The following is a 23624-nucleotide window of genomic DNA, read 5'->3' on the forward strand; positions in this document are numbered from 1 at the left end:
TATTTTTCTGTGTGTAAGATTTTCGTTTGAAAAATGTTATACTCTGTTGATATAATGTTCTGTAAGATCTGATTTCATATCAGCAGCTTTTTCTTGTGTTTTCAACGTCCCTATAATTCTGAACTTTTGGATGAAGAACTTCATCCCTCACGGTGACAACTTACCTTCAGTCTTTAGGCAGCAAATTGTGTTGAGGTAATTACTCGGCTATCTGTCTTTAGTGCTGAGCGATAAGCTCTGCCTCGAGCCCACTGAGCTGTAGTTTAGACACACACTGCTCCTTCTGTGTGTGTGTGTGTGTGTGGGGGGGCCTGAGTGTGTATATTTAATACACCATATAGCGACAGTATGTTCATGGCATGCGAACGGAAATCCTCAATGTGTTGTGTGTGTGTTTTGTGATGTTTCCCAAGCGGGAATGATTCCTATAAATAAACAGCAGCCCCACGATGTGTTTGTTCATCACGGAACAAAGAGGTTGGTGCTTTGGATCCTGTGCTTGAGATAAGAAAGTCAGTCACCAGGGAACATGGATGTGAGGGAAACTCAAGCGGATGCACAACTGGGATGAGAAATACAACAGTAGCGGTTACTCAATGCTGTAGAAAATGTGCTGGGAGAACTGAAACCTTTCACACAGATGCTGCAGTATGGGTTCTTTTTTGTTATAATCTGTGTCAGTGACAGCCGAGCTAAGTTTTAGTTTTTATGTTTTCGGGTTTTACATCCGTCCCATTCATGATAACACAGAAACACCTGTAGAGAATTTCTTCAAATAAGGTTAGGGTCAGCTATGAAGCGATATAATTTTAGTGGGCAAATGTTAAGGTCACTGTAACCTCAGAAAAGCATGATTTTGACCTTGTGAAATATCTGAGGAACACTATCTGGGAATTTCTTTAAATTTGTTAAAAACATGGTGTTGACTCAAAAATTAAGGCATTAGATATTGGTGTTCAAAGGTCAAAAGTCAAGGTCAAGGTAACACTGATGTCTGAAAACATGATTTTGGCCATAAATGTAGAAATAATGTGCTTATTATGACACATTTTTAGACTATTTTTAGACTCTTAATGATTCAATGATAAAAATGTTGACATTTTATATGAAATTCATCTGTGACAATCATAGTGTTCTGGAAAAGGTAGAGAAGGAGAGATTGTGATTGAAACATGACTGACTGGCAAGGCGGTGATTCCAGTTACTGTATATATGACTTTATTCTTACAGCTTTTCTAAGCAAATCCAATTTTCCATGAGAAGTTTTGACCTCTGTTGTCCCAAATTACATGTTGAGAAAGATTTTCAAGTGGACCTTTGTACAAACGCATCTGAACTCTGCAATGATTGGAACCATAATGGTCAGGTTGTGGAGTGGTCATCCAGAAATGGAAAGACTTCTCAAAGAGAGGGGACTTTAAAGAGCAGGAATCACATTAGTTTCATCTCTGTTTGGTCTCGAAATTTTTATCGAGAGTAAGCCCTTTGAAAGACTTGTATGGACACCGCAGCTGTAACTTTGCCATTGTAACTTTTGTGTTTTCCGCCTTCGTGACACAGAAAAGCCTAAAACCAGCCAGTTCGTATTATTTTTAGAAGATGAAGACCAGACAAATTTGTATTGCCAACAAGCTTTTGAATCTATTTTTTCCACCTTGTTTATTGTCTCTAAAGTTCCCTCTGTTTACTGATTAAATCATTTGGGACTTAAACAAAAAAAGAGATCATATCTTGCTCAAATGTCAAGTCAGTTTAAGAAAAAACAGAGACAATAAATCAACATAGAACATATAAACACAAGATAATAACAGCTGTTGCTCTCCTGCAGCCATATTGTTATTTTAGGGTGTATTGGACAATATCTCCGCTAAATTACTGACATACAGAAACAGAAAGAAACTCAAATCGTTTAATCATCCGTTTATGGTGCCAACTTCTCAAAGGGCTTTTCTTTACTCTTAAATTACCATATGCATATAATGATGTGCTGCTGCTGCAAGAAGAGCCTGCTATTCATGTCAATTCTAACATGTCAACAGACCGGAATATAAATACGACTCCAACTCTCTGTCTCTGTGCATGAAAGAAGGTTAGACACTGCAGTGTTACATAAATCCAGATTCTTTGTGCATCCCCGTTCAAAGAACGATGAAACTCACACTTTCTCCTAAATCTTTGAATTTATATTTTCCTGTAATTACACTATTAGAAAAATATGATTCTGCCTTCCATCTTAAAATACATTGCAATTTATTATCGTATCATTTCTCGTCATGTCGGACTTCCTGCTCGGCGTGGATATGGAGACGGCTTTTTTAATTGGTCTGCGGCGGAATGGTCTCATGCTCTCCGAGCTCTCTGGGCCTGATTACGAAAGCTCACGGCTGCCTAATGGAGACAGAATGTGTTGTCTGTGCTGTCCATCACCGCCCCTCCTCACCCCGGCCCTCACCCTCGCCCTCACCCGTCATCTCTCCCGACTCTTTGTGTCAGACCGGTCACAACGCTCTCATCCATCTGCTCTTTGTGCTTCAAGGCTGTGACCTCACCGCTCATGTCTGAGTCTGTGCGTAAAGGGGGAGGCGATTCAAACCTCACAAGTTGTATTTTATTATAACATTAAACAGGGGTTCATAGAGGGGAGAGTATGGGTGAAAAGATGTCGCTCTTTTTGGTGAATTCCTATTTTTGCATTACCATTGAAAGGTCAAGTTTTTAAATGGGTTCCTGAGACTGTTCTGTTTCCTTCGAGTAAATGCCATGTGCTGTCAGGCCTAAATCCTCTGTTTACGAGTAAAAACCCTTGAGGAGACTGAATCCACTATTTAGTGAAGGTTTTATGTCAGTGGAGCAGTTTTGCATTGATTAAAAATGAACAGTTCACTAACGACGGAGATGCGATGAAAGAAACATCACAGCGCAGATTGAGCTCTCTGTCTTTTCCTGCTGGATGCTCTGAATAATGTGGCTGTTAATTTGCAGCCATGAGAGATGAGGTTCACAGAAGACATTTACATTCATGCACACGGGGTTCACACAGAGGTTCCTCGACATGGAAAATGTTCAAAAGAGAAGCGAAGTTCAAAGGAGAGCATGACGGCAGATATTTAATAAAACAAGCGGTGGTGAGTTGCATGATGAATTATGGCTGTGGAATTAATGTTGAGCAGCACAATATGGTTTAGATTCTCAATATGAAGAAATGTCTGCCTGCAACCATGTTAAAGTTGTTTTTTCATTTTGTCATTCTATTGCGTAATTTAATGAAAGAAGCATTTCGGAAAAAGTAAAACCATACAAAACAAGATATTTGAAAACATGATCTGTTATGCTTGTGCAGCAAAGAGTTTTTTTTCTCTTTTCTGTTCTGTTAATCAGCTTATTCTTGATAAATTTTTAATTTTCAAAAACAGCAGGTGGTCTAGTGCAGTTTGTTGTGACCTCTTAACCCTTTGAAATCTGCTGGTCGGCCAGCACAAAAACTACCGGACCGATTACCATTAAAGTTGGTAGAAGGATGTGGTATTGGCTGCAGGAAAATCCATAGAATGTTGGTGTGGATCAGGATGAGGGGGCGGATTGAACATCACAATTTTCCAAGGAAATAATACATTTATGGATCTTGATGAAATAAATCCGGCACATTTAGTTTTTGAGATATTCTCATCTTCCCTGCTCCTCTGCCGCCTCTCTCTGGCACCGCAGTGCGTCATCGACACAATTTCTTACCATATGAAGCGAAATGCGATGATGTCATCACAAGCGAGATGACAGCGTCCTTGGCTTTCTGCCACCAAAGAATTGATTTTTCGACTGTATCATGATCATGCAGCCAACAAACTCCCGCAGCCTTTTCAGGGAAATCCCCCAGTACAGCTTTAATTATACCTGCTCGGAGTCATTTGAACAACATTTTGTGCAAGTATAACACAATATAAATCTTCATAATCCGGTTCCACTGAAAGTTGATTAGTGCACAGTAATTATCACGTTTACTTTGATGCATTTAGCAGCTCCACTGTCTGCGTGGGAACCCTGTGGAGCACTGTGCGTATTCACATATATTTGTAATTCACTGTCATCATTGCCTCTGTGTTTCTAGAGTGAGGGACTGCGACCAGTGAAGAAGAAGACGCCCGACATGATGAAGGACAGTCGCCCAGTTCAGGCCTCGTAGCTCAGACGAGTGAACTGCAGGGGAGGTGGAGGACAGAGAGGACACCGAGGAGACAAAGTGAACCACATGACCAGAACTCGGACGGGCTACAGATCAGCGATGTTCCCCTCGGGCGGGGATTACCTCCTCCCCGCCGTCTCCCTCCCCATCCCTCCCGCTCTTCCTCCCTCGCACAGCAGAGCCCACGCCCAGTTCCAAGAGTCGTGAGAGCTCCCTGTGCTCACCCTCCCACACACACACACACACACACACACACTTGTGCTTACTCTTTCTCCCTCTCTCTCTCTCTCTCACACACACACACACACACGCACACACGGTTGTATCCCGCTCATGGTCGTTTGCCTGCCCTCCTCGGCTGCTTCACCCGCTCCAGTCCCAGACCATGAAGAGGCCCAAGCAGCAGACGGGGCCACTGAGCTTCCTGAACTTCTTCAGCAGGAAGCCCAAATCGGAGCCGAGGCCCGAGAGGCCCGTGGAAGCGTGGCCCAAAGAGGAGGTGGCCATCACCCTGACGCCCAGCGAGCACCCAGAGCAGGTGAGGAGGCGTCTTCGTCTTCCCACTTTAAAACATACAGCTCACAGAAGAGTGTAATAATGGATAAAAGAATAAAATCATTTTTCTATAACACTTATCTAAACAAGGTTATAAAGTTTTTTGGGGAAAATATTAAAAACAAACAAGGCAATAAAATGGATTTTAAGCTGTTATTTTAAAGCAGCTTAGGTCTAATGTCCTCAGGCAATGAGTTCCAGAGCCTTGGGGTCCTGATACTCTTAATATTACATAACGACTAAGTAGCAGTAGAAATGTAACTGCTTTTATGCTTATTTCTAATGGTTCTAACTCCATATACACTTAGCCAGATTTACATTCATTGTTGTAGATGAAGTTAAGGTAAAAAAGTTTTAGCAGGTGTTTTTCCAGACTTTTAGATGTGTGGTGTTGGTTCTTCAAAATGAATAAAACCTGAATGTTGAGCAAGTCTGAAGAACTGATCTGATGAGAGGCTGCAAATCATTAACTTCAGATGAATTACCTTCTGCTTCCTCCCTCTCCCACGCTGCTACAGCCCAAATCCATTAGTGTGTTTATTTAATTAATTGGTAATTTCTAGGAATTATGTTGCCAAGGAACAAAGTGGACCAAAGAGACTGTTTACGGACACACACTCACCCAAACAGATTTTTAGTAGAAGTGTGAGGATGCTCCACTTAACTTTAAAAAGAAAATATTAGCGAGAGTGCAAGAAGAAAATTCTTACATTTCACTTTAACCATGTGTGTGAGGACTTTTTTTCCAATGCACATGAGTGATTGTGATGGAATCAGCAGCTCTGTAACTCTTCACAGGACCTCAGTGTCGCAGCAGACGAGGCTGGAGAATCAAGAGTTTCTGGTGCCGAAAGAGGAGAAGAAGGAGGCGCATCAGCAGCAGCAGCCGAGGCGGGTGAGGAGGCCGCCGCCGCCACGGCCGAATGTGCGTGCGGGGACAGCAGGGGCTCCACCGGCGTCCTGTCCCTCTCCTCCTCCAGCCAGGAGCAGCTATTGGATGAACATCTGGAGGAGTGCCCGCTTTGCCTGCTCAGTCAACCGCGTTGCCACTTCCCGCGACTCAGCTCCTGCTCCCACCGGGCGTGCTCCGACTGCCTCCGCCAGTACCTGCGCATTGAGATATCGGAGAGCCGGGTGGGCATCGCGTGCCCGCAGTGCCCCGAGACGCTGGCGCCACTGGACGTGCGCTCCATCCTGGATGACCGGGCGCTGCTGGAGCGGTTTGAGGAGTACCAGCTGAGGCGTTTTCTAGCTGCTGATCCGGACACACGCTGGTGCCCTGCACCTGACTGCAGGTGAGAAACACCGCCCTGACTCTTTTAGATTCAGGAGCAGATCAACAGTTTCCCCATGGAGGCCGCCATGTTTTTAAAAGTAGTCCAGACTGGAAAAAACTAGTTTTTATGACAACTGAAGCCCACCACAGCTTCTCTTTCATGTTTTAAGGGGGATGGTGAGGTGATGGGTATTCAACTGCAACATGCAACTTCACCACTAGATGTCACTTAATTCTACACACTGATCCTTTAAATGTCACATTCATTAATAATGATAAAGAGTAATTTCAGGACATAACTACTTTGATATCCTAGATTGGTTATACTTAAATAAGGAAGGGGATAGATAATGAAAAGAAACAATTGCTTCCCTTTGTTAAAACTAGATATTCCAAAAATATATTTTGAGCAACAAATACAGTTTGTGCAATTCCCTGCACTGTAATTACGTTTTGAAAACAACTATCCATAATCCAACGCTACAACATGACAGCACTTTTGAAAAATCCTGTCATCTCACCACAGGCTGCACAACATACAAGAACTACTGGGAACCGATTTTTAATGTCAAGATGATTGATTGGGCGTTAAAAAGCTGAACTGACATCAAGTGAATGCAGATTTATATAATCACTGTGAGGCTGCTCAAAGCTTGATGCTGCCAGTATATTGTTTGCAGATGTTGGAACAGAACAGTCTGGTTGTTAAGGGTGAGCCAGGCCTTTCAAGAATCTCTCTAAATCCTCTGTATTTGTATTTGTTTAAATCATATACATGTTTAAAACGTCACCTTTAACCGGTTTACTCCATCAGAACTTTGAAAGGTAATTCTTTGCTTTCTGCCCGGCAAGGATCACTTTACAATTTGCCTTCTCCCTGAGGAGAACTGGCTGAAATGTGGATAACATCACCTCAGGTATTTGAAGTGCAGCTACACTGGGATTTCATTTCAGAATCGATCCAAGAAATAATCATAAATCAAACAGAGAGAAATCCACTGTGGAATGGTTAGAGACGTGTTTGACAGCACGTAGACCACAATGCATTGCAACAACCATGTCCAGAGTTAACTCTCTTCTTTTCTGCGCTCATAATGACGCTGATCCATAACTGCATCACCAAATGCTCATAGATGGGTAATGGGATAGGGCTGCTGATGGGAAATAATAATGTGTGTGTGTGTGTGTGTGTGTGTGTGTGTGTGTGTGTGCGTTTGCGTGTGCGTGTGCGTGTGCGTGTGTTCAGTGGATATTTGTGTTCAGGAGGAGCCGGATGCATGCACCAGGGTTCAGGACCCAGTGGTATACGGTCTGTCTCCCTAGCTGTCAGTGCTCACAGCCCTGTCATCATGTACAGTACGAGTGGAGCAGAGATCAATACACCAATCTGTCTGATGCTGCGCTGAATTAAATGTAACACACAGAAACAAGCTCGAGTTTCTGAGGTGACAAACCGAACGAAAGAGAATCCAACAATTTTAGTTTTGACATATTCTTAGATTGGAGGCTGCCGTTCAGGAGTTTTAGATTTTAAACGACTAAAGGTTCCCACAGGAAGCAGCTTTTGAAGCTTTTGACCTGTTATGTAAACTCCAAGGTCACATTTGCAGGGACATACAGACATTCCTCGAGGTCTTAGTGACAGAAGCTTAGCTGGAGATTATCTTGGATCTGAGAAAGTGTAGCAAAATGTGGGGTTTTGTGCACTTGTGTGTCTGTATGAACACATTTGTCAGTTTTTTGATGCTGCATATGTGATGCTGCTGCAGGGCAGGAGCTTTCTAATGGGAAGCAGTGAGGAGTTGGTCATGCAAGGCAGAGAATCTGCTGCACGGGTCCGGCTGCCGAAAACCTTTCTGTGTCCATGTTAAATAACAGAACTTCTGTCCAACGTTTTTGCAGTTTGATGTTTGAGGAAACTTAACTTGACAATTAATTTGTGTATTATGCTGTTTATTTCTATAGATAAATATATATATATTTATATGGAAAAATCTAGCTTCAATCAGCATAGAGCCATAATTTGAGGGCCCTTGTTAAAATTATGCAGTTGCATCTTCGGGTACTTGTTGGATCCGAATGAAAATAAAGAATATTGTACAAAAGTATATTTAAATTGTACCAAAATACATTGTGTTTATTCTTCAGCTCCAGAAAACATGTTGAAACCATTCACTATAATTTCAGACTTGTTTTGTTTACGTCCAAATTATATTGACAAACACTATGCCTGTTTCCTGCCTGTTGCTATGGCGCTGCGACTGCGTGTTTCTTTCAAACTGTCACTCAACAGAATAGCCTGAAACACATTGTGGGGGGGATGTTTGTTGTGTAACATGTGCTCGTGCTAGCATGTGCATCCATGTGCACGATATGTAAATAAAACCAATCCACAGCACTTCTTGTTGCTTCACTGATGTGCAGAATCATGCATATGCAGAGGTTGACACTAGAAGGGTGTTCAGTGCTCCTGCGGCATTACCCCTGTTTATCATAAGGTCTTTTAACATCTTGCCAGTTGTTGTTGGTATCTTTGGAGACTGAATGTTAGAGCTGATAAGATCAGCTTTGTTCAGCCCAAAGTGTTTGAGTCGAGAGTCAGACATTGCAAATGGAAATACGGAAGCGGAACCCTGAGAAACCGACTGATTATCCTTGTGTGTGTGTGGCCTTCACTTTGTCTGAGCCGGCATCGTTTCAGATAAACCGGAAAACTCCACAGCAGAGCAGCATCACAGGATTCTTTTTTAACGTCAAGATTTATGATGATATCCGCTCAGATTCGGTCTACAGGCATGAAGCTCCTTGTTATCATCGTCACGGCTGCTCAAGATCTGAATATGGAATTATTCTGGCTCCTGTGTTTAGTTTCAGCTGTCACTGAACCAACAAGCAAAGATGTTAATGAGCAATTCAGTGTGATTCACCAGAGTAAACAGCAAAACAATACAAAGAAAGAAATAGATTTGAGAATCACTGGCTTTTGTTTGATAATCCAGTCAGCCAAGCAAAGCTGTGACATTAAAATGAAATTGCATCATCTGTGAATCTGGAACATGGTGCGGCATCAGGGCAGGAAAAGGGAGAAGACCTGGATTGAAACCTACATGATTTCTGCTGAAGTGTCCTTCGTGAGCACCATTATCATATCAACCATATCCACTCTTCCATCTCTCTCTCTCTCTCTCTCCCCTTCAGCTTCGCGGTGATAGCTTACGGCTGCGCGGAGTGTCCCAAGCTGAGCTGCGGCCGCGAGGGATGTGACACGGAGTTCTGCTACCACTGTCGCCAGCTGTGGCATCCCAACCAGACGTGCGACCAGGCCCGGCGGCAGCGAGCCCGCCACACCTCAGGTGGCATCGATGCCTCCACGCTGTACGTCTTCAATGAAGAACCTGGAGGAGGTACGACCAGCAGCTCTGTCCCAGTCTCACATATCTGGTAACCAGGGAATCAGCGAGGTTGTCTCGGTCCAACTGTAACAAAATCCACCCACCGGCACATCTAGCGCACATTAATAAACATGTTGTATCCTGTGTAAAATGACCCCTAAACAATTCTTGGCTCCAGCTTTTGGAGACTCCTCAATCGTACTGCTTCAAGCTAAAAGAGGATTTCCTGAAAGTGACGAGCTCTCCCCTTTGCATGAGTGAATATTGCAGAGCATGAGTTGAACCTGTTCCGTGTGCACTCTTGTCGCTTCAGATGCAGAGGAGATCAAACCGTGCCCTCGCTGTGGTGCCTACATCATGAAGACCAACGATGGCAGCTGTAACCGTATGAACTGCACTGTGTGTGCCTGTCAGTTCTGCTGGCTGTGTATGCAGGAGATCACCGACGTGCACTACCTCAGGTGTCCTATTCGCAGTCGGCTCATGAATACACAAGAAACATGTACAGACAAATGCACATATCAAACTCTGCAGCTGTAATTTAACCCTGATGTTTCGGACTATTGGCCAATTTGCGCTTCTTTCAAGATTTAAGATTTAAAAAAAGATAATTAAAACTAATTTATAATGTAAATTAATTGCAATTCTATAGTGAACTATCTTTGTGACCTATATAGTAGATGCACTGCACCAAAAGTGCATGAGAAGTGCATGAGAATTTGATCCTTTTCAGCAGCATGAGGTGGAAACAAATCGCTGGCACAGGTGCAACTTTGGCCGTTGTAAGATTCAATTTATCCTAAAGAAAGAAAACTTCATGGCTACAATCCTTAAATTAGTAGCGCCACTATTTCATCTTCAGGTGTTAAGCCAATGATAAATACCTGTCAGGTCAGGAAGGCTCATATGTTATGTCAGTGTTTTATGGCTGCACCACTTTTGTCCTAGCTCCTCCTGGAGGGAGTCCCTGCTGACCTGTGTGTCTCCAGATCTCCAGTGCGGCAGAATACTTAACCCTCTACTGTCCGAGGTCCATTTTAGAACTACAGCATATGAAGGATGTAGAATAAGAGTCTATATAAAGACACAGGATATGTCTCCACTTCTTTTTGACAAAAAATTGTACTTTGAGAATTTGGTTCATGTCCTATCCACCAACATGGAGGAGCACCAGAGGGGGGCAATCAAGATGATTTATTGGCTTCACTCTTTGGGGGAGCTGTCACGTCGTCCATCTTTATCTACCCTGTCAGGTGCAGAGGTGCATGATATTTTTTCACGTATTGATTTTTTTTCATGTCTCGGGTGTTCTCTGTTCCTGAGTCGCTGTCTTTTCACACTTTCTCTCCTCCTCTCCCGTCCGTGCCCCCTCACCCTCCTCTTCTCTTTCCTCACCTCTCTCCGTCTTTCACGCTATAAATAACGGCGATCCTCCTGCAGAAGGGCGAAGCTTTTATCATGTCACTCGCAAAACCTGCAAGTTCAGTGTACAACTAAATCATCTCGCCGTAATGCTACCCCAGAGTGGCATTTGCTGTTCCAACGCAAACGCAGGCTTTTGAAAAACGGCGTCGCCCTGAGGTGCTGTGTTCCTCATGTTGTCACTGCTGTTCTTAAATTGCTGCACGATTAAGACCAAACAGTATTAGTCAGCAATTAAGTGCTTTCTCTGGCAGTTAGAATTACAACATGACACACCACGGGCTGGTAGGAGATTAAAGTAACATTCAAGTCGACAGTTGTTTTACCTCTAGTCACATCAGTCCACAGAATGTCTGCCTCTGCTTAACAGACGTGAACAAGCTTCTCTCTATTTCTCTTCCATGTCTCTCTTCTCTAAATGAGTGTCATTCAGAAAGGTTAAATGAAAAATGCAGATGAGATCATTCAGTTTGGGTAATGATGCAATTACAGCAATTATACAGCCTGCTAATGTCGTCATGCTGTCGCGAGCTCACATTTATTCAATTTGTATCTTTAAAAAGATATCATTCAAAAGTGTTTTATGTGTGTGTCGGAGGAGATTGAAGCTGTGAGAGGTCACGACCTACATGATGATGACAGGGTGGACATTATGGACTGTGCATAGAGGTGATGACGCGTCTCCACTTCCTCCTACTATCCGGGAATGAAACTAAATTATCTTTTGATTTTTCACAGTCTATGGTGGAATCTATGTGAGAGTTCTTGACCTACATGATGATGATGCTTTTGTGGTCATAGCTATAAACATGATTGTATCAATGTGTATGGCTGTGTATAAAGTTTGAATGGCACTAACAACTTGTGTCAATGAGTCGATAGCATGAAGAGTCGAGGCCAGGCACAGAGATGCTTCGAGCTAAATGCTAATATCAGCATGTTAACATGCTCACAGGGAAAATGCTAACATGCTGGTGTTAGCAGGAAACTACCAGATTCACCATTATGTATACATGATAGCATGCTAACATTGGCTAATTCATGTTGCAAATGAAATTAAATATAGACCTGATAGGGGTTATGAGTGAAAAGTAAAGGTCATAATCAAGGTTATGAGAATTCATCCTCTGGGAATCTTGAATATCTTTTGCAAATTTTAAGGACATTTGTTCAATTTTCAATGGATATCCCACAAGACCACCCATTTCATTATTGTACAGAAAAAATCAGGGCATCGTCAAAGTAACTGGGATTCATCCTCTGGGGAATAAATGTCTTTACAAAACTTCATAGCCATCCTTCCAATAGTGGGGGACAGTCCAACAGACACGACCACCCACCCTGACCTGTTTGCATGATAATAAATCTGCCCCCCTTCTTTGTGTATCACAGTCCCTCAGGATGTACATTTTGGGGGAAGAAGCCATGGTCACAAACCCGCAAGGTTCTGTGGCAGGTGGGCATGTTGCTCGGAGCACCGGTGGTCATCTCCCTTATAGCGGGCATCGCCATCCCAGTCATCATTGTGGGCATACCGATCTACATGGGCCGAAAGGTACGAAACTCTCAATGATCATTGGGAAAATACTGGTTTGAAAAGAGGAACTGGCTGAGTTAGCACAACTACACTGTGAAGAACATTTCCATACGGCCCTGCTGACCTGAGCTGACCTCTGCAAGCTCCTTTTCTCTCATGCATGCTTTTTTTGTTGGTAGACATGTATAAATGACAGGAATAAGGAAACAATTGAATTTATGTTTTATCTGTTACCTTCCAGGTCCATGGTCGCTGTAAGAAAAACAATATCTCAGGAAGCAAGCACTACTTGACTGTGGCAAGTGGGGTGATGATGTCAGTCTTTGTGTCGCCAGTTATAGCAGCTGTCACTGTGGGTAAGAGGCAACAACACAACCACCTCCTGTCCAGCCTGCTGATGCAGTGGCTGAGGCATCTTACACAGGCACATTAACGGAAACCACGAGTGCAAAAGCCGCACAATGGAAACACAACAGTAATGTAAATGAGTGACAACGAATGGGGACAACGATTTCCGATGTCCTGCCTCCTGCATGGTTTACCCATGTTCCACTCGTCTGACCCAGACTCTCCTGCTACATTCTTCTTATGTAAAAAGCTCACTCTAACTCTTATAATGGCCCATGTTAAAGTTACTTAGCTTTGCACAGAGAGTGGCTGCCATACCAGCTCCTCTAGACCTCACTGATAAATATGCTGATGACTGAAACATGTATCCAGGCTTATTATGACCCAAATCTTTGAGAGTACACCTTAAGGCTTTATCAGCTTCTCAGCTTCCATCTGCAGTGTCACAACCTTCTCGGTAGCTCACACTGACGGACCTTCCATTGACTCATACGCTCTCACACACACACACACACACACACACGCACACACACACACACAACAACACACACACACACACACACACACACACACCCCTTGAGTTTCATTTTTCACTCTGGCTTCTCTTCTTATTTTGTTTCTCATATTTCAGTCGCAGCTCCCTGTCTTGTGCCTCTCTTGACGACACACAAAGACACACACACACACAGTTTCTCATGTTCATCCCACTCTCTGTGATCAGTTTGGCCGACAGCCTGGTCCCCTCGTCCTGGTCCCCTCGTCCTGGTTTCACCCCGTTGCTGAGTCAATAGCGTCCCAGTGTTCCCGCTGGGTTAATGATGTCTCTTTGTTTGGTTGGCACTCTGCTTTGTGTCCCCGAATTCCTCCCTCAATCACAGGTTGCGTAATCACACAACACACAGGAGGCTGCTGCTCGCTGAGTTTGGACATGCGTTGAAAGGACTTTAGTGACGTAGAGTAGAGAGCAACTTGTCTATGCAGTGATGTGTAACCACGAATAACCAGGAAATGGAATGGAAACAGAAAAACAGAAGAGATTTCAAACATAGATAGCATTTTAAGAGAATAATGAAGGTTCCCTGAAATTTAAACTAATGAAATAAGATAACAAGTGATATAAAACAGATATGCCAGAGATTAAGAAAATCTTTAAAATAAAAACTTAAAATATAACAATAAAGAAACATCGAATTGACTTCAATTTAATTAGAATTTATTTAAAAGCTTGGACCCTAGTTTTGCACTTCAGTCCATTGTGAAGAAGGAAGGGCTCCCTCTTGTGTTTGTTTCGGTTATTGCAATAATATAATGAACATGTGAAACTCTTTAATAAAGTTTCACTCCACTAATTTCAAAGGTTATTAAACATAAAACCGCTTATACCTAAATGTATTTGCTATTGATGATGATTATACTGCCATGAATCATTAAATCACATTGGATGGATTGGATTTTAATACCAGACATTTGCACAAAGTTGCATTATGGGAATTATTGGTTTCAATATTTCTGAATAGTTTTTAAAAGTCCTCAATGAATTGGAAAAACTCAACAGCAGGAACACGTTTTAAATAATTATTTGTGTGTTATTAAAATATAGTTTGGCCCAACTGTAAAGAAACGGCTATAATCATATATAATATATATTCAAATTGTTTCCTTGACTTTGCTGTCTCCTGTTTTCCTGCAGGTGTGGGTGTGCCGCTAATGCTGACGTATGTGTATGGGGTCGTCCCAATGTCGCTCTGTAGGAACGGCTGGTGTCGACCGCAGGGTGAACCTCCTGAAACACATAAAATCCAACTGGAGGACCTAGCCAGCTGTGAGTATACACATATACACATTGTAATGAAAAGGGTGGGGATGTGATTTAACTGAAATATTTAACATGAGTACTGATTTGTGGTTGTTGACCCAAACTGATGACGTTTCCACTTCTCTTATAGATCTTCTATTCTCTCATGTAGTCAGCGACCACTGGACGGGTCAGAACAACCCGGCGCTCGGCGACACCAGCGTCCAGGAAGTTAGAGTCAGTATACAGGAAGTGGGCGTCCTCCCGAGTACAAGCACCACGCCCCCAGAGCTGGATAGCTATGCGAGATTGGATGAAGCCACAAAACGCCATGAATATACCCAGCAGGACAGCCCGTCGGACTGCGAGGTGGTCATCGTGCCTGAGAGTGAAGTCGACAACCCACAAGCACTTCCTCTGAGGTAACTGTTTCCTCTGGACTGTTTTTAACGTCTTTATTTTAGTAATTCTTCGCTGAAAGGGAATTTTCTTCGAAAGTAACACCAGTATTTGTCTTTTTATCACTGAGGAGCTCTTGCCATGGTCTAGTTTAGTGCAGCACCTTGCAGCTTCACACCTGATACCCCGTCTATTTCTGTTGTCCCTCCAGGGAAGGAACCAATATTGAGGTCCGGGTAGAAATCGAGTCCCATCCCAGAGGCGCCCGCCAGCCCAGCCTCAGTAGCATCCTGTCCAGCCGGAGCTTGTCAGCGGAGTCCCTGGGACACTCGCAGTCGCAGTCCCAGGACTTCTTGTGTGCCTCAGAACTGGAAGAAAGGCGAGAGGGGAAACGAGGGAAAGGAGAAGAGCAGGAGGGACGGGAGAAACCAGGAGGGGGAGCAGCAGCAGCAGGAGGGACACCGGTCTTTGAAATAGATGGCGTATGAGATCCTCCATTGCAGGCTCTGTACTTGGTTGAAGATTTTATTCAGGTTTAAATGGACACAAACGAAACCATGTGCTGACGCGTCGCTGGACGGACCTGAAAATCGCTGGCCAAGGCCCCCCCCCCCGCTTCAAAGACGGGCCCGTCCACCAGATGCCTTCTAGCGCCGTCCTCTTAAAGGAAGACGTGGGTTTTAGAGAGAGCAAATGAGAAAAATGAGAAAGATGAGACTGTGTGTGTGTGTGTGTGTGTGTGTGTGTGTGTGTGTGTGTGTGTGAGACAAATAGCATGAGATTACGACATTAAAACTGGAGGAGAGGGGACAATCTGTGTGGTAGACAGGAAAGCACCCATCAGGGAATGTAAAACTGAAGTGACTGAGAGCATGTAAGCCAATTAGATCAGTCTGTTTTTTTTTTAATTTCCTCTCTGTTTCTTTCTGAGTAGAGACCACCTTCCTCCCCCGTCTATTATAAATCAATTTCATGAGGCCCTCTCTTTGTCTGGCTGTACTCGTACACTTCTTCCCCCTTTTGTCCTAATTACAGAAACCCTCACAAGCATGATTTGTTTTATGGGGGGAGATAAACAACCGATCTCTTCCTAAGCCATGCTGCAAGACAGTGGGATGTTTTTTACTACCTTAAGGAATATCTCCAGAATTATAGGATGCAGTGTTCACAGCTGAATTGGGCGACGCATGCTGCACTGTTTGATTCCTCGCGTGTGAAAGGAGTCGGGCTGCAAAGGACATTCGGAAACTGTCCAAGCCTGAATTCAAAGAGGCCCTGTGACATTGTGGCAGGTTTATAATCATAACTACAAATATTTATCACAGATCTTTTACAGAGGCAGATGAGAGGCAATATCACTTCAGTGCGTTGATATAGCTCAGCTTTTAGCCTTTAAGAGGCTTTTTCCTTCCGAACTGAAGAGGGAGACATTGCGTTAGTTTTAAAATGCTCACTCTAAAGCAGACACGCGCATTAGTAACAACGTGGCAGCAACACAGCACTCTGAAGACTCTCAACTTTTCAAAATAGCCGCATGATTGCTCGCTGCGTATCCAGGACAACACACATATGCACACACCCACACACACACACACACACACACACACACACACAGCAGTTAGTGTAGCTGCAGTAGTGTGCACTGCTGAGAACATTAAATACAAACTGAAGACCCTCTCAAATATTCACAGAGCACCAAAAGGTTCAACAGCAGCATGCCACCTCAGGCCGAACTGTAATAGCCCCTTCTAGAGGACTTGTGAGAAATACGTGACTATACGTGCACTGCTTAGCTTCCTGAGTGTGAAATACATGTGCTCTCACAGCAGCTCCGATGTGACATGTTAACCTGTGCTGGGTTGTGGAGAGAATATGAAATAAAGATTTCACCATGAAGGACAAGAAAAATGCAATGTTTTGTATGTGTCAGTAATTTTTTTTGGTTTATTTCAAAGTTTAAGTGGAGTTGGAGGATTCACATTGATCTAATGCAACACATGCAGACTAAATGCTTTGTGGGTGGGGGGGTGTACAGCTTTACAGTAAGAGTACACACAATGCACCAGAAGTCACCAGTTCCAAACTGGACAGAGGAGGCTGCAAGTTGTTACACATCTGTCACACCAAGATTTCGTTTCTACCTGTCTTTGTTTTCTTTAAATAATTTATAATTTATTTTGTTAAAGAAACTCATTTAGATTGAATATGAGTATATTCAAAGCTGTAATAACCAATTACATCCAATAGAGGGGGCTAACATGCAACAAATCGAAAACGACTACTGCATTAGTTTGAAATTTGCCATGTTTTAGGGTCTATATTTGTTTAAGATCCCCAACATGATAAACTCTGGATATGATGGGATGAAATGACGGGATGCATTCAGTCATGAATTGAACAGACACATGATGATGGGTAGAAATATTACAACACATTACAAGGGGATAATAAGTGCTGCTGATCAACCACAGTTCAATTATCCAGAGAAAAACCGAAGACAAACAGCTCAACTGTAAGCTCATTAACCAGCAGCTCATTAGTGAGTGTAAGTCCATTAACACTGCGATAATGATCTAGTGATTTGTTTCTATGGTGGAGATTGGTGCTTCATAGGGCAATAAAGCCATATCAATCATTATTGCGACATAATTTTCATCAGCAGCAGCAAACGTCCAATAGATATCCATATATTAATTTGTTTGGCAATATGTTTTTTAGTCAAGCAAAAGAGACCAAATACGTGCTGTATTTTATTGTCCATTGGGTAGAAATGAGTATAGTTGTGTTTTAAAGTGTTAGACAAAACATGACATTTCTACAAATGTTTCTTTCTTCTAGCTCAAAGTTTGACTTATCAATTAAATAATTGATTATTGCGAGTGGAAAAACAACCATTGTTGCAGCCTCATAATCAAATAATTCCCGTGAGGGCTGGCCAATACAAGAATATCATGACTATGCAATAATTATGCATTTAATTTAATCTATGGAAGCAGCCATGTTTTTTACAGTAGCACAGAGTGGACAAACTAAACACTTTAAAGTTTTTATGACAACTGAAGGCTACCACAGGTTCTCTGTCATGTTTGGAAGGGGAGGGTCAGGTGAGAGGTATTCAGCTGCAACATGCAACTTCACCACTAGATGTCCCTAAATTCTAAACACTGAATCTTTAAAAGGCTAATTAATCAACTGGCGAGTGTTTTAAATGGAATCGAAATCGAAATAAAATAACTTGTATGTTTACTTGTTATAGACACAGGTACAAGACATTACAACAAGTAACAAAGCAGAGTGAGTAGAAACCTACAACACAAACTGCAGGCAGCAGAAGTAAGTCAGTAATGTGATCAGCTTATCAAGAAGACATTTAATTCATGGTGCAAAACGAACCCTGTATACTTATAATAAATGATAATGTTGATACACGTCACAGCTCGGTGAGGTAGTGAGGACACGCCCCCCTGTCACCAGTGGGTAGAGACCGGTAGAGACACAGGCTGATAACTTGTATCACTGCTTCCTCCTCCTCCTCCTCCTCTTCCTCCTTCTTCACCTCTTGTTTCCTCCCCTTTGGCGCATTTGACGCCGTCGAGCTCCGCCTGAGCCTTCGTGGTCCTGAGGAGACTATCCGGGGAGGAGGAGGGTCTGGAATCCACCTGCCGGAGACCGGAGACACACCTCGGGATGGACGCGCTGAAATCCGCCGGCAGAGCGATCATCAAGAGCCCGGGAGTCCCGCGGCACACATGGGGAACTTCCAAGCATGAGAGTGAGTGACACTGGTGTGTGTGTGTGTGTGTGTCCAGATGTGTGCAGATGTGGTCCAGTTGTGTAAAGATGAAGTAAAGGTGCTGTTGTCTCTCGGAGGAGGACGGTGTGTGCCTCAGTTGTGTGTCAAAACAGGAGAGCTGTTGTTTGTCCTCTTGCCACTGGCTGATGTGGCCCCACTGTAAAGTACTATGGTGTACTATTGTGTGTTGTTGTGTACAAAGCTGCCCTATTGTGTGTTACGTTTCAATGCTCCTCCACTGCACTTCCTCATGCCTGACATGGTCAGTCCCAGTGCCTGAGCAAAAACAACCAGCATTCACTCAATGTAGCCAAATTACAATCAATACTGGAAGTTGGACAAATAGTTGATTAATCTATCACCTGAAAAATGACAAACATTTTCGATCAATCATTTCAATTAAGACTAAAAGTATTTGGTGTATTTTATTGTCTATTTTTGCGTTTTGAACTGTTTGTCGGAGAGATCAAGACATTTCAAAATATGATTCTCTTTCTTATATTTCAATAACACAATGTCCCGAACAATTGCTCATGGAAATAACCATTTGTTGCAACGCTAAAATCAAATGCTTTCAAGTTGGCTGGGCAATAAAACAATATGAACAAGCACTATGAATTTAAAACCACAACCGTCACTCAGTCTTTAAACTTAAAATAGAAAATGAAAACTATATCTTGATGTCATTTTTGGCCATATCACCAATCAAAGACGAATTATTTCAAGTATATACACAGGGTAGAATATCTAATGGAATGAAATAAGGATGGTATGTGCTCATGATCTTTTGTTAGCTTTGTCATAACAAACAATATCGATGCAGTTCATATAGTATTTATCATAGTAAATATCATTTAGTTTGCCACATGATAATTTATTAATTTAAATGTCTGTTTTTCAGTAGTACATTGAAGGGAATATAATGCAAACTGTTATTAGGGTAAAGTCAACATCTTTTGGATGTTGGTTTCCATTAAAAACACATCAGACAGATAGATAGACTACAACTAAATAACATTTAGTGATGTATAATAGTTGATTGTATCCTGCTATGTGCTAGTAGTTTTTCAAATGTATTGTACGCAACACGCCAGACTGCTCCCGGACTACTACAGTGTGAGTACAGGAGGTTGTTGGCGCTGAGTGAAGGGTCAGAGCCACGAGCCTCAGCGCCAGGCAGAGAGCGAGGGGGGGGCTGCTCTGCTGCCTGCGGCTCTGCTGCCTCACTGATGTGTGAAGTGTTGTCTTCAGCGCTTCCTCCCTGCAGCTACATCGCCTGTGAGCTTCTCTCCTCCATAAACGCCGGCATGCTGCTTCTGCCTCGTCCCGAATTCCTGCCTGGTGAATAATCAGCCGTCCGTGCCAGCTTTCATTCAACGTGACTGATTAACTTCACAGGCGGGACCTATGGGCTCGGTTCCTCCACGCTCTCCAGGAAATGTTCTACATGAACTTGGATTTTTAAGTTTTCATTAGATTGGGGCCTAAATTAGTCACTCTGATGGGTTTTGGATGCATTTGGTTTCTTAGGTTGAGCACAAGACGTCAACGTTAAGTGACAGGTTGTCCCGATGGGTTTGGGATGATGGCTGCCGCTCCAGAACTTCTGATCTTAGCTTTTGATTGGACACTGATGGAAAGGAGGACTTTGTTATTATTTTCCCCCTCAATGGCACCATTTCTCCATCATTACCATGGCACCTCTATAATGGCAAAAGCTGACGAGCAAAACCCCTCAACATGTTATCTGGGGAAGACGTTGTCTGTGTCACATTGTTCTGTCAGCGCAGAATTGTTGACAGGACGGATTAGAGCATCTGTATAGGAGAACGTTTGTGTCTGAGAAAAGATCACCAGAGGAATCAGGCTGGAAAAATGTGAACACAGCGCTCACACACAGACAGACAGACAGACAGACAGACAGACAGACAGACAGACAGACAGACAGACAGACAGACAGACAGACAGACAGACAGACAGACAGACAGACAGACAGACAGACAGACAGACAGACAGACAGACAGACAGACAGACACGACGACTGCCGATGTCCAGAAGCTACTTAACAGGCAATTTGGAGGGAGGACGGCGTCCTTATGCCAGCATGTGGCGATGCGTCAGAGACTGCTGTCGGAATGCAAATGAGGAGACATTGCAGCTGCTTGGCACCTTCACACAAATTAGGTGTGATTAATGCTTCGGGGGGGGGGAAAAAGTGATGAATCATTTGCATCCTGTGTGCTGATTGGAGGAAAGTGTGGCTATAAAATCGCCTAAGTTCGATTATGACAGTTAATCTGTTTATGAACTGTGCCTGGCCAAGTTGTGAAATAGTGAGGCTTGGTCATTTGACAGATAATCAATACCACGATAAATCTAAACTACATACAAAGGTCAGGTATTAAATATGACAAATGGTCAATCTAAAAGCATTAGCGGCAGGGATTTGTTTTAAAGATATAATATGAAACAATTCTTTATTAAAATGTTAAAAGAATGAATAGACCTATGTTGCGTACTTTGTGGACTTTTTGCACCTACGTGATCCAAAATGATTTCAACAATCTTCAAACCCAGAGAAGATCCTCCATTTTATTCATGGTAACAGGATGTTTTATTTTGGTCGCCTCCTCCCTTTGTATGAGTCACATAATGGTTCATGATTATTTATTACCGTGCTGCGTGAACATGATTTGTGCTGAGTCACGTCAGGTAGGTTTTCCATCGGCAATGGTGGTGAAGATGACAACTTCCATGATCCAACGCTGCTTCACAATTCAATATCAGTCTTGTTCTGTTTTGTCTTGATTGATAGACCCCTAGTGGCCAAAGGTATATATTTCAGATTTAAATGAGACTGGAGTGTTAGGCTACTATTAAACGGGGGCATTAGAGGAGGGGACCACGCCACTCAAAAGGAAAAGCTATCATTCCACACGCTGACTTAATTGATTTGACTCCTTGACCTGTCTGCTAACAACACTGTGAGGCTGAACCTTCCCCTTGACCAACACTTTAGCTAATGACCCATCCAGACGTGCAGCTCATTACATTAATGGACATTTTACACAACAGTCTACTGTCCGAATGAGCACCTGAGCCACTTATAATGTAGAAGTCATGACAGGATCTCATTAGGTTTGATATCTACAACATCCAACTCAGTTTAAATCTGAATCGAATGCTGTTAGATTGATGTAAAGGCTGCAACACTTACAGGAGCAACGTACAGTGACTACATGTTTTAATTGCCTTGTTAGAGGGAACCTGCACTTAGTCTGTTACTCCGTCTCGTGCACAAAGAAAATAAAAGGATAATAAGTCAGGAAACAGTAAGAACCAGAGAGGCGCTAAATAGAGCACATATCTCAGCAAAAGCTAACGTGAAAAACAATATCCAGATCCACTCCAAAATTTTCGGGTGAAATCGGTTCAGGAGTTTTTGAATAATCTGCTGAAAGATTGATAAAATAAATGGCAATAAAAACACAACCTCCTTGTCAGAAGTAATGAACCAATTTCAAGTTGTTCAGGAGGTTTTCTCATGTGAAATAATTCTAAAAATGAATATCTTTGAGTTGGAATAACAAGTTCATCAGAAATAATCACATTGCCATTCTTGAAATAGCGACAAATTTTGTAGATTCACCCCGGCTCTGTGAATCGTTGAGCTAAATAACTCCTGCTCACCAAACTTTTAATCCAACCAACAGATCAGTATTAAAATGCCCTGTTAGGTTCTGAAGTATTTTACTGTCACGGCGCCTCTGGCGTTCCTGATGTGTGTTTATTCTCCTGTTGCAAGTCTGACTAATCCATTAGTGCTTGTTACAGCTATTAATACAACCATATCTCTTTCCTCCTCTGTATTTGTACAACCTGAGGATGGGACACACTCTGCATGATAATGAAGTAAAAACCATGGATGACAAAGTTATTTCAACCCTGTAAAGATGAAGACCGTTTTTATTTTTCTACCTCACTAACTAAAAATGAGCCGTTTCTGGACATCAGCAGTAGCCGGTCTTCAGTTCTTTTAGCCAGCAGTGAACTGACATGAACACTACGTCCACATTCGCTACCCGTGGCCGTCCCTCGTCATCTGTTGAGGTCAAAGCCACTGGCAGGACGGAAGAGGACGCAGCGTGTGCCCGGAGTGCGAGCCATCCCTTTGCATCATGTCACAGAGAAGCAGTGCATCTCAGAAGTCACACACACACACACACGCTTGCCCTTGGCACCAAGGACATCTGCGCTGTACAGTCTGCTTCAATTTAAAATCGTGTAGCTTTGGGGACACAGTTGAATCCAGTGAGACTGTGTCCTTGGGTTCAGGGTTGTGTTTTTTTTTACCTTGAGACAAAGAGTTTTTGTTATCATCTGTGCTTATTTGTTTGTTTGCAGGATTACGCAATCACTTCTCATTGATTACCATTCAATTTAGAGAGGCGGGGCATGACCCAAGGAAGAACCCATTCAATTTTGATGGGAATCAGAGGTCGGATCCAATAATTATTTTTGCACCATTGGACGTTTGTCAACATTTTTTATTTATAATTTTGTTTTTCTCATGACATAATTCATGGTGGAATTTTGTTTTTGCATATAGGCACTGATATTTATTTGGCACAGATCTAAATAAAAATCCATATCTAGGGCATTTAAGTGTGGTTTCATAAGGGGGCTGTTTGGCCTTGTCGGAGGGATGCGCTCCACCGAGTGCCTTTCTAGTTTCTGATTCATTTCATGATGAATATATCATGTCTGGCGTCTGCTGCACAGCGGTGTGATCAGTATCAAAGAAAGAAACAGAAAATAACGAGCCTCATTTAGTCGTAGAACACACATCTCCTGCGTGCCTCTGTTGCTTTGAGGGGAAAAAAACAATAATGCAGTTTGCAGAGAAGAGCTTGATCTGGTATCAGTGGAC

At 42.8% G+C, this 23624-nt stretch overlaps 2 protein-coding genes across 2 annotated transcripts in view; both read left to right on the top strand.

Moving 5' to 3' along the window:
* Positions 1–4562: 4562 nt before the first annotated feature.
* si:ch211-278j3.3 (E3 ubiquitin-protein ligase RNF19B) lies at positions 4563–15550 on the top strand. The gene is made up of 9 exons (XM_061091909.1): positions 4563–4715; positions 5531–6027; positions 9207–9412; positions 9714–9861; positions 12215–12377; positions 12601–12715; positions 14398–14529; positions 14654–14924; positions 15113–15550. The coding sequence occupies exons 1-9, from the start codon at positions 4563–4565 to the stop codon at positions 15387–15389; spliced, it is 1962 nt and encodes a 653-aa protein (XP_060947892.1). The 3' UTR covers positions 15390–15550.
* A 3038-nt stretch (positions 15551–18588) lies between these two features.
* The window catches only part of si:dkey-71h2.2 (low density lipoprotein receptor adapter protein 1), a 40135-nt gene continuing 35099 nt past the window's right edge, over positions 18589–23624 (top strand). The window contains exon 1 of the mRNA XM_061091696.1: positions 18589–18673. Coding sequence (XP_060947679.1) covers positions 18589–18673 — 85 coding nt within the window. The remainder of the gene's footprint in view (positions 18674–23624) is intronic.

This window comes from Limanda limanda, chromosome 18 (genome assembly GCF_963576545.1).
Source record: "Limanda limanda chromosome 18, fLimLim1.1, whole genome shotgun sequence".
NCBI lineage: Eukaryota > Metazoa > Chordata > Actinopteri > Pleuronectiformes > Pleuronectidae > Limanda > Limanda limanda.

Coding starts and splice junctions, on each gene's coding strand:
- si:ch211-278j3.3 (XM_061091909.1), top strand. CDS start 4,563: ATGAAGAGGCCCAAGCAGCAGACGGGGCCACTGAGCTTCCTGAACTTC. Junction 6,028..9,206: donor TGCCCTGCACCTGACTGCAG/GTGAGAAACACC, acceptor TCTCCCCTTCAG/CTTCGCGGTGATAGCTTACG. Junction 14,925..15,112: donor CCACAAGCACTTCCTCTGAG/GTAACTGTTTCC, acceptor TTGTCCCTCCAG/GGAAGGAACCAATATTGAGG.